Source organism: Ambystoma mexicanum, chromosome 6p (assembly GCF_040938575.1).
Source record: "Ambystoma mexicanum isolate Mex_15411 chromosome 6p, UKY_AmexF1_1, whole genome shotgun sequence".
In the NCBI taxonomy this organism is placed as follows: Eukaryota; Metazoa; Chordata; class Amphibia; order Caudata; family Ambystomatidae; genus Ambystoma; species Ambystoma mexicanum.
The window spans coordinates 860,386,258-860,397,876 of NC_090935.1; the positions used below are offsets into that span (position 1 = coordinate 860,386,258).

At 51.5% G+C, this 11,619-nt stretch overlaps 1 protein-coding gene across 1 annotated transcript in view; it reads right to left on the reverse strand.

Annotated features, from left to right (window-relative positions):
* The window catches only part of FBXL17 (F-box and leucine rich repeat protein 17), a 2,179,700-nt gene extending 2,170,264 nt beyond the window's left edge, over positions 1 to 9,436 (reverse strand). Inside the window, exon 1 of the mRNA XM_069625476.1 lies at positions 8,875 to 9,436. Within this exon, the coding sequence (XP_069481577.1) occupies positions 8,875 to 9,225 (351 nt within the window). The 5' untranslated portion in view covers positions 9,226 to 9,436. The remainder of the gene's footprint in view (positions 1 to 8,874) is intronic.
* Positions 9,437 to 11,619: the final 2,183 nt, after the last annotated feature.

Here is an 11,619-nt window from a genome sequence, read left to right on the forward strand (position 1 = left end):
ACATTACTTGCATCAGTGATGGATCAAAATTTGAATTGAAGCGACAGAACCAGGCAGTGCCCCAGATAGGATTTAGAGGTGGGAGTATTTTACTGGCAATTTTTAAAGTTGTGAGTAAAATAAATATTTTATTTTTATTTATTTTTTTGGGATTAAAAATGTAAGTTGAACTTCCAATGGGAGTATTTTATAAGCAGATAAAACATGTTTTAGCTGTAAAATTGAAATGTTTTTGTAATAATTATTTCTTAGAATGTCCAGGTCACAACAGGGGTGGGGGCAGGGTAGGAGTAGGATTCGATGGTGTGATCCAAACACAGCCAAATATAATCAATTATTGGCCACAGATCAAACTGCCATTTGGAAATATTTACTACACTGGCAGAGGTCTTGGCACAGGCCACAAAATCATCAGTAGTCTTGACCAATGGGAAAACCTGAACATATACGGCCTAACTACAAGGAAGAAATTGTATAGATGTGGCGCACGTAGAACAAAAAGAACCATAAACCTGAATCAGACCCAAACAAATAAGATGCTCAATGTGGTGTTGTCCCCTTTAAGGGAACGCACGCAGCAAGGTGATGTTGCATGCCGCTGCGTGCACTATTAATAAAGGGGGCGTTCCTGGCTGCGTCATTCGCGACCGGGGAGTCCGAGCAGAGAACTCCATCTCCAATTGAGTCATTCAGGAGGGAGGCGGCCCGGGGCTCACGGAGCGCTACGGTGGGGGTCAGGGACTCCCCCACCGAATTGAACCGTGGCGACGGAGAGCACGCTATGCCCGGTCCCGGCAGTGAATGTATTCATGCAAGTTTTTTTTTTTCACTGAACGAAGGAGAAATCATCTCGTTCCATACGCGGGGGGTAGGACAGCCCAGGCGACGGTGGCCATTTTGTCCCCTGATACTGGGAGCTTCTCAGAGCTCCAGTGAGGCCTGCGAGTGCCATCCAGGCACAATTTTAGGAGCATTTGATAGCTGACTGCTGTCCCTACATGCAGATGCCAAAAAATGTTCATCTTTTTGTGATTTTTGGACACTTTTCACCGAGTGAAGTGTAAGCCCTGGGAGGGAGGCCTGCTATTCTATGTCTCCTGACCTAGATTTTTCACTGACTCAATTTTTTTGACAATCCTCATCCACTGGACACCAACAGCTGGCCACTGGACCAACACTACAGCTGGAGGCTGGTGAGTCCGTGTGCGCACTGGGAGAAGACTCTTGGGGTTTTTTGAAGATCAAGGTGGCCTGGAGGCCAGTGATCCTGGTGGGGAAGGTGAAGATCAAGCTGGGCGAGTTGCGGCCTCTGTGCATGAAGAAGGGGTGCCTGTGCGCTTGAACCCATGAATGACCAGGCCAATCAGGACGGGGCCCAGGCTGTTCCACAAGGACAAGCAAACCCACCACCACAACCTCCAGCAATGGCCCAGATGAGGGCTCCGGCGGCGCAACCACCCATTCCCGAATTTGATGTGTCGGGACCCCCATCCAGCTTGGGGCCCAGTTGGAGGAGATGGGTTGATCGCCTGGGCATGTACTTTCGGGCCATTATGGAAACCAGCAATGACAGCAAGCTGGCCACACTGCTGTATGCCGCAGGCCCAGCAGTCCATGAGATTTTTGATTCTCTTCAGCCAACAGACAACACCAAGGCGGCAGCTAAAGTAGCCCTGCAGAACTACTTCCTTCCCTTGGCCAATGCGGATTACCTGAGGTTTGTAATGCTCTCCACCAAGCAGAAGGAGGACGAGACCCTCGACACATTTCATGGTCGCCTCAGGAGGATTTCTGTGGCCTGTGCTTGGGACAACGCCGATTACATGATTAGGAACCAACTGATTCAAGGGTGCTCCTCGGGCAAGCTGAGGAGACAGGTGCTAAGGGAACCTGGCATCACCCTTGCCCGCATCCTGGAGCTGGGATGCTGCCAGGAGATTTCGGAGGTACTTGCGTCACGGATGGAGGAGGGGTCCCGCGCAGCCAAGTCAGAAGAAGTGCGTGCGGTGGGCCGGGGTGGCATAGGTGCCCAAAGACCGCCTGGGAACTTCTGTGACAGGGGCGGAAAGCAGACGAGGCATGTCACAAGTGCAGGTACGACTTGCCCCACCCCGGGGAATGGACAGCTGCAGGGAGGCCATGTGGACGGTGTGGGGTGATGGACCGTTTTGCAAGGGTGTGCAGAGCGGCCCTGCCAGTGATCGTCCCAAGGGGCCCAGTCCGGTCTGGGTTCTTCCAGCAGTCTCGCCCCCCCCCCAACGTTGCCCAAGTAGATCAAGGGGAGGAAACTGCCCAACCCGGGGATGAGGAAGAGGAGAACATCTTCTTTGTTTCTAGCATTGACGCCCTCCAGTCCAAGGGCCGAAGACAGCCGAGATACATCGTTGCTGTAAATGCGGTGTCGGTGGACAAGGGGGCCCTCGGTCAACGTTATGGCCCGTCAGTATTATGATGCCATGCCCTGCCCCCTAGACCGTCAACCCTGAAAGCGTGCATCTTCACATTTGGAGGATCACATCCTATTCCCCTGGATGGTGCATTTGTGGCTCGGGTGGGGCATGAAGTTCCGAAATCAAGGACTGGTTCTTTGTCACCCCAGTCAGTACCAACACCTTACTGAGCTGTGTGGTGGCGAAAGCTCTGGGACTGGGACTGGTTTGTTTTGCATAATCTACGTATGTGGAAGACATACAAACGCTCCTGGACAAGTACTAAGGGCTCTTCCAAGGAATTGGCCGAATGGTTGGGGAACTGGTACGACTTCACATTCGGTGCAGCCAATTGCACTCAAACATCGCAGGGTGCCGTTCCATCTGAGGGATCAGGTGGACAAAGAACTTGACAATCTGGTAAACCTGGACATTATAGAAGAGGTCAAAAGTCCGACACCATGGGTGTCCCCAATTGTGATCGCCAGGAAACCGAACCAACCAGATTCGGTGAGGATCTGTGTGGCTATGAGGCTTCCCAATAAAACCATCAAGAGAGAATGCCATCTAACTCCCACGATTGATGACACCCACGATTGATGACATTTTCGCTGAGCTGCAGGGTGCTCATTTTATTTTTTTTTAAGCTTGACCTCAGGGCAGGTTATCATCAAGTCCCTCTGCATCCGGAGTCATGGTAGATCGCGACCTTCACGACTCACTGAGGTCTGTATCGATACAAGCAACTAAGCTTCGGGGTATCCTCTGCGGCTGAGTTATTCCAAATCATCGTCAGGGGGCCCTGGCGGACCAAGAGGGTTGTTCTCAACATCAGTGACGGCATCCTGGTGTTCGCCAAGTCAGATGTCGACCATCTACAGAGACTAACAAAGACGTTTGAAAGGCTTCAGTCGCTGGGCCTAACACTCCACCGTGAGAAATGTGAATTCCTGAGGACGAGCATAGAGTTCTTTGGTTTTATGTTCAAGGAGGGTGGAGTGTCTCCAGACCCCAGGAAGGTAAGGGACATCATAGAAGCAAAACCACCCGAGAATGTGTCTGAGGTGAGAAGCTTCCTGGGGATGGTAACTTACTGTGGCCGGTTCATCAGGAACCTTGCATCCGGATCGGAGCCACTGCAGGCTCTCACCAAGAAAGAAACGGCGTGGCAGTGGGGCCTGTTGGAACAGGCAGCGTTCGAGGACATTAAGAGCGCCCTCACTGAGGAAGACACAATGGCCTTCTTCGACCCGGCCCTGAAGTCTGAAATTTTTGTGGGCGCCAGCCCGTTTGGCCTTGGAGCGGTTCTGACGTAAGTGGGGCGGGACTCCTGCATCCGCCCCGTGGCCTATGCCAGCAAGGCCCTCTCTGACACTGAACAGCGACATTTCCAGCTTTACATCCTTGGAAGGCCTGTGACTGTGGTGACTGACCACAAGCCCCTCTTGCCGATCCTGGCTGGCTCATCCTCCAAGCCACCGGCGAGGATCGAGGGGTGGATGCTTGCCCTGTTGCAGTACGGGGTCTTGCTGGTGTATTGGCCGGGGGCAAACAACGCGGCCAACTACCTCTCTCGACATCCGGGGAGAAGCCAGGGCGAAGAGGACGACGACTGTGCAGAAGAGGCCAGGGACCATGTTCAGCTGATGGTCGAAGCGGCCACTCCAAATGCCCTACCGGTAGAGGATCTGGAAGCCGTAGCGCCTAACGACGAGTGCTTCCGTATTCTAAAGGCGGCTCTGCAGCAGGGTTCATGGAAGAGTGTCCTGGAGTCGTTGGCTGGGCGCACGCAGGAAGCGAAGAACCCAAAGCCTGACTCTGCCTAAAAGTCTGGTTCCCCGAGCTGGAAAAACGAGTGGATGACTGTCGCTTCATGCGTGTGGTGCCAGGCAGCGTCACCTGCCCAGAGGGAGCCTGCCATAGAGGCCATGCCACGCGGCACGACACCCTGGGAGGTGGCCCATGTTGACTTTGGGTCTACATCGCAGGGGACCCACTTCCTGGTGATTGTGGACGAGTTCTCAAGGTACCCAGAGGTGGAGTTCATCCAGTCGGTGGCCTTCGAGCACCTTCGTGGTGGTGGAGAAAGTGTTTGCGGCCCATGGTCTCCCCACAATACTCTGTTCTGATAATGGGGCCCCATTTCAAGGAGAGCGCTTTGCGGCCCTAATGGAACGCTATGGAGTGCACCAGAGGAAGGTCACACCCCTGTGGCCATGTGCCAATGGAGAGACAGAGAGGATGATGCGCACGCTCAAAGTCTTTCGGATCGCGTTTGGATAAGGACAGAGTCTGGAGAGGGCGCTATACCAATTCCTGAGGGTATATAGAACAACTCCATACACCTCAATGGGGGTAGCCCCTGCCGAATCTCTCTTCAAGCGATGCCCGAGAGGACTGATACCTGAGGTGGGGGATAAGGAGCCGGCGGTCATCGACATGCAACAGGTGGAGCTGGAGCGGCAACTGAGAACCGCACAAGAGAATGAGAGGAGAGGTCTACAACAACAACAACAACTTGTGCCCGGGGACGAGGTCTTGATAAGAAACAGGCACCCCCGCGGGAAGCCGTTACTAACCTATGAACCTGGGCCGCTGGACTTGGTAGCAGTCAAGGGGTCTATGGTGACTGCGTCTGACGGTCAGGCGTCAGTCACCCGGAACATTAGCTTCTTCAAGAAGCTGGGTGAGCCCCGGGCTGATGCGCCAGCCAACCAGGACTGTGTGGACATACCCAACGAAGGCGGTGGTGCCAAGCCCCTCCCTCGATCCCCGGTGGGGACGCCAGCTGACAATGTGATCCCAACCCTGAGGCGAGCAGGAGGTACCCCCTGAGGGCAGGGCGAGGGAAACCTGCTCGTTTCAGTGACTTTGTATTGGACTCATGAAGGATCCTGGCATGGAGACACCTGCTGAGTGGGGTAAGAGGGCGGCTGTGAATAAAGAGGCTCATTGGGAAGTTTAGCTATTAGTGTGTTTATTGTGTTATTTGGAATGTGCAGTGTATTATGCTGTTATTTGTCCTCATGAAAAAGGAGGAGTGTGGTGCTGTCCCCTTTAAAGGAACGCACGCGGCGGCATGACATTGCACGCCACCGCGTGCACTATTAATAAAGGGGGCGTTCCCGGCCTCGTCATTCGCGACCAGGGAGCCCGAGCAGAGAACTCCATCCCAGAGTGAGTCATTCAGGAGGGAGGCGGCCCGGGGCTCACGGAGCGCTATGGTGGGTGTTAGGAAAGATTTCTTAATTGTGGGTAATTTTCCTTCCATGTGGCAATCCCTAAACTTTTTGCTGTTTTCACCGTGATCTAGACTTTGCCAGCGAAGTGCAGCCTTCAGCCGCACTCCTCTGGGCTTTCACTCCATTCTTATGGGGAAACTGACATGCCCTTAAGACAGTCAGTACCAGGAAACATTTTCCGTAGTTTCTTTATCGTGTTGCAGCTTTCGCGCAACATGACACAAGAGGGCACTGTAAGCTAAGTTACTGCTCTCTTGGGTCTCTAGTCTTCTACAGGCCCTAGATACCCTCTTTGGATTGTTAATGAACGGTGCAAGTGAATCACGGACGGGACTGGTGGCAGCGATCGTTTCTTTGTGTTTTTGAGCTCCTTTTGGCGTTTAAGCGCGTTTCTCGCGCTTAGCCCAAAATGGTGGCCTGGCTCCCAAAATGGCCAGACCACGAGGCTCTTTGTCCTGCCCGCTGACCGTCTTGCCCCCTTCACCTTCCCCAGGTCGAGCCGACCCGGGGCCTTCCTTATTTGGGCATGTACTTTCCCGCGAAACACAGATGCTTTCGCGGGCTTCTACAGGCCTTGTGTGTGCCTCCAGGATGTGGGCTGGGATGTCTGGTCCCAATACACATCCTGGGTGCCAGAGAGTCTAGTGTGTCGTGAATGCCTGGGACCACCGTTGTCCGTGATCGGTCGAAGTATGGTGTGAGTGTTTTGTGAGCAGATCTCCTATTGGGTCCCCTCCGTTTTGGCGCAAATGGAACCGTGGATAAGAGGGGGCTGGAAACACCACTACCATGTCGATCACCTGAGTTCTCACGAACGAAGGAATACAGGAGCCAAGTATCCTGCAACAACGAGGCTGAACCGAGGAATAGCTGGTGACCCACTGAAGGACTGCTCCTCTGCACTGCTGTCGCTTGGTGAAACCCTTTCTACCTCTGATCGAACGAGAAGGCCTGTACTGGTACTTCGACCCCTTGGAATAGTGGGAACAACTATTCTCGGCATCTTCACCATCTCCTGCACGTAAGCCTTCGGAAGTGTCTCTGGGCCATCCAGCAGACTGACCATCCTACCCAGGAGTCTTGCTCCGTAACCGCCGTCAGGTTGTGTTGTATTACGAGGCCTTGTCACTCTCAGACGATTCGTACACTTGGCATTCCCAGGTCTGAAGTGATTAGTGTACATTGGGCTGAAATACACACGGCCGCTCCGTTGCCCTGCTGTGGTAACAAACTGTGCGGGTTCACTGCGTTTGGGACATCCTGAACTCTAACTTCTGCTGCTGCGGAATCTACACGACGCCGAGACATCCCCTGCTCGTATCTGAACCTGCCAGCACTGAAACTGACGCGGAGAAGCCTGGGTCTGCCTGCATCGGGGACCGGTGAGTAGCATCGCTAGGAACTGGTCGCCCTCCTGCAGTAGCCCATAGCTTTTCCCCGCTGTGTCTAATAGCACGCCTTTCCGTGCTCGCGCTCTGCTTCTGCCCACAGTGGAGGCTGCGCTTGAGTCGCGGAGCTCTGTTCATCTTCATTTGTTCATCGAACTAAACTGCCCGATTCCCTCGAAGAGACTCCCCTTTGCCTGTTGGCACCCGCGTGTGCAGGTACTTTTGAGTACAAGGCTCCACTCTTCATAGGGCTCAGACTTCCTTCTAGTTAGGTGCCTCTAAAGTCGGACTGGGTCTAACTATTATTCGCACTGCCTGTTTTCCTCCCCATCTAGGTGGTCTACACATTTCGTGCGTCTAACTCGTTAGCCTCGTTGGTAATTGTATATATATTGTATTTGACTGCGATGTGTTGGTTTACTTGAGTTTTATTGGGATTTCTCGCTACGGTCAATGTTACAAAGGCCTTGTAATAAATGTGTCTATATTTTTAATATAACACCTGCTTGGAGTAATTTGTAAGTGTCCCTGCTCTGTGTGCTCATTACGGGCTTTCAGTCACCCTCACCCCTCTTGAGACCTGGTCTTGACCGCTGCGATCGCTACCTTGATTGCTCTGGCTTGTCCAGAGGTTACCCTGTTCCAAGAAACTAGGCTGGCCTTCTGAACCTCTGCCCCTCCAGGACAGAGTTCAGAAATCCATTTTAACAGTGGGGGGCCAGGCACTCCCCCACCGACTTGTAACACTCACTATAAAAACTGATTGAGGTCATATAAGCAAGATGTTATGAATAGCAACTGGATGCTACTGTTTAGTATGTTCAGAACTAAGGATAGCAAAAAAGCTTAGTACATATACCGCCAATATGTGTTCGAAAAAGAATCAAAATGATAAACCCCATAGCGGCAACAGTATGGGAGAGCTACACTGGCAAAGTGTACCACTGCGAAACAACTCTAAATGTCAGTGAAGAGCATATTGGGCTTAACTACAGACATCGTTTTCCATTTGATCTGGATAATATACTCAACGGCATTACTAGACTGAACGCCTCACGGGCCCCTGGCCTGCACGGCCTATACTACGCGGTAATAAAATATGATCCAACCAGCTGGGCCCCGATACGAAATTAGAATGTTTACTTCAATACAGCAGGATGGGGGTGTTCCTGATAGCAGGTGTGAAGCTATAATTATACCGCTGCATAAAAAAAGGGGTAATGGATGGGCCCTGCACAATAACGAATGTTGGCCACAGATGGCTGTTTGAAAATATTTGGGATATTGTTAAGAAAAATAAAAGGTTGGGCTGCACAAAATGACTACTGTCGAGGCAACAAACTGGCATGGGGACACTGGACAATACATTGGTACTGCACTATTTAATATCTGGAGTTAAATAAATTACATCTATGCTATGTGGATTATTCATTCGCATTTGCTAGAGTTGACAGATCACTGGGGCATGTGCCCACGATTACTGCACTTTGTTATTGTAATGCATACCAGGACCATGGCGACAGTCCACCTGGACACAGAGGGGAGTCAAACTAGAGCCATAAGGACAGCATAAAAGAATGAGTGATATGAGTGACTGCGCCCCAGATAGACATGATAGGTGCTGACCTCAGTACCCTAGAATATGACAAGTTACAAGCTAAGATTGTCTAATGAACATTAGCAAATCATATTAGTGAGAATGTGTCCCCGGTACCCCACTAAACTATGCACTGTACGAAGGGATGCTGTTGAGGAAAAGTTAGAACTTAGAAGTAGGTTGTATTGTATGTGCACGTGTATCCGCTGCACACGCACCTTGAGTAGGATGCTGGGCGGCAGCTGTTGGATATGCAGGCTGCTGCAGGTGCCACTCTCGAAAGCGAACTCTTCGGAGTCTTGAATGGAGGGCCCCCCACTCTCCTCCTCATTTACGTTACGATAGGGGGGTTCTTCCTCTGCGCTGCGAGGCTGCTTGCGAGGAGTGGCGGCGGGGAGCCCGGCGCCCCTGCGCTTACACACCATGTCCCCCTGGACTGTGGAGAGCAGGGGGCGACGCTGAGCAGGAGGAGGATCCTCGACAGGCTGCACCAGAAAACAGAGCATGCAGGGCCCACGCAGTAGGCAGTCCCGACCCCGGCCCGGCGATCTGCACAGGAGCTGGCCCATAGAGCGGGGGCGGCACTAGGAGCTGTCAGCTGGGGCACCGCCCCCCGCGCATGGCTCAGTGCTGCCCTGGTCGTGAAACTGAAGATCAGAGCGAGTTACAGTTGCTACATGTGTGCAGCGACTTGCACTGTTGCCGGTGCTGCTGTCAGTCATTGAATGCTATCCCCGGTCATTTAAATCGAGATCTCTTCCCTTTGCTTGGCGCCGTTCTGACGTCACGAGGGAAACAAACCCAAAAGCCCAATAGCCATTTAACTGTCAGCTGCTACAGTGCACATCCCAAACACTAGAGCGAGCGAGTAGATCGCCGCCCACTTGAGATAGGCTTGGTTTACCCACATCCAACATGGTCGTAGCTCAGACCCGTCCATAGGCAAGTGAACATTGGACTGTGCGGTCTAGTATTTCAGATAGTGCAACAGTTACTTCGGACGGCGCTTGCGCATTTCCATAAACACTGCTGTGTTTTCAGAGAAAGTTGTTATTTACGACGTTTGTGTGACATTTTCATGACTTATGGGTGGCGCTTTGAGTGACACTTTATCACACTAAATTGGCACTTTCAAAAGTAACGCTTTCTTTCATTACATGTTCTAGTGGAGACGACGGAGTCTGTGGCAGATATAGTACAATCCTAGCTAGGGTAATTTGACAGACCACATATTGCCAACATACCCCTGGAGCATTGCTGCCCCAACCTTATAAAACCACTGTATTATAATAAGTTGGTTTTATTAACGTGTCTTAAACGTACTTAAAAGGAATGAATAGACAAAGTAAAGTGGGCAGAAATATTGCAAAACATGATTTACTTTCATATGTAGTGTTTGTTCATTGCATAGCTCTCAACTCACTCGCATTTGGCGGGTGTCGCCCACCTTGTAAAGAGCTGACTCACCGGCCAAGCCTCCTGCATGCCCATTCATTTGAATGGGCTCTCACCCGCCTAAAACAAAATCAGTGTTTTCACCTGCCATTGTGACACAAATGGTTGAGAGCTATGTCATTGTGTAAAGCAAGAAACTGATCACAACTCGCGACAAGTGTGGGGAATTTGCAACAGCACTCCATCATGGAGAAGAAGAGCATTGAATATTCTTCCGAAGTACATGGTAATTGTGATGTCCACGTGACCCACGAGTTAATAAATGGGAGACGGAGCGCACCAACACAGCAGTTCCCACTCCGGACCATAACGGAGTAGTCTTTGTGTGTCTTTTGCCCGCATGCAGTGCCAGCAGCCTCCTGCATGGCCCAGCCCCGCCAGAGCAAACCTCACATTGGCGACGAGGCCGGATCTGGAAGACTGCACGGCACGTCCCCCGCCCCCACACCAACACAGTGTGGGCTACCCGGAGGCCTGCTGAGATACTTGCGCCTGTGTTAGGGAGAATTCTCATTTAGAGCTAATTTCCCTCAACTAGTGAGTCCCTCAGCAGCTTTGCCGGATTTCTGAAGTTTGTCTTTCCACCTGGTAAGAGTGTGAGCCTTTTTTACCACTCTTACATGTGTTTTGCCATATGTATTTCTACTTTTTTTGTGATCTTGGGCTCTGGAGCCACACCCCTCCATAAGCCCCACTTTTTGTGTGTATTTTACTGCACCTCCAGTGCAGTGACACAGGGTTGTCTTTGAGACTTCCCACTGACTCCATTTTTCTGGGGCTGACTACTGTACCCCAGAAACATGTAAAGTTGAAATTAACTTTATGTAGTCTTTTTACATTACTGACCAAGTACACCCGACCTTACATGGAGTATTGAAAAGGGTTAGTTCCTACCCCTTTTTGTCTGTGCCTCTTGGAGCTTTTTTTCGCTCTCTTAACATTAAGAATTGGCTGGTGGCAGTGGTATCTACCCTAACTTTTCTACCGCGATTATAGAGTATAAACGTGGTACTGTTTTAGGCTATTATATTTGCCTCAACCATGAACCCGCTTGCCCAAATACTTTTTATTTTGGCTCCGGTCGGGTTTAGTCACCATTTCTTTTTGTTAAGGTCCTTCTTGTGTTTTACCTTTCGCGCCAAAGCAGGTTTGCCTTCCTTGTTCGCCGTCCTTTGGCGGGCTTCTGTCCAGAAGCCCCCCTTTGGCGTCTGGGTGTCTAGGTGGTCTGAATGTGAGGGAGGGGTTTAGTCACCCCCTGCACAGAGTCTCTGTGGAGACCCAAGTCGCACTTTGTGTCGATTGGCTGAGGTGGTTGTCCGGACCGGACAACCCCCCTGCTGAGTGATTGACAGCCAGGCTGTGTGAATGGGGGATTTTGGCATAAAAGGCAGGACTCTTGGACTGGAAGTCAGAGTTGTCACTGGAACTGCAAGAACCGAAGAGAAGCAGAGAAGAAGACAGCTGCAAATCCAGAGTCCCGGTGAAGCCCTGCTGCAGTCCTGAGCTCT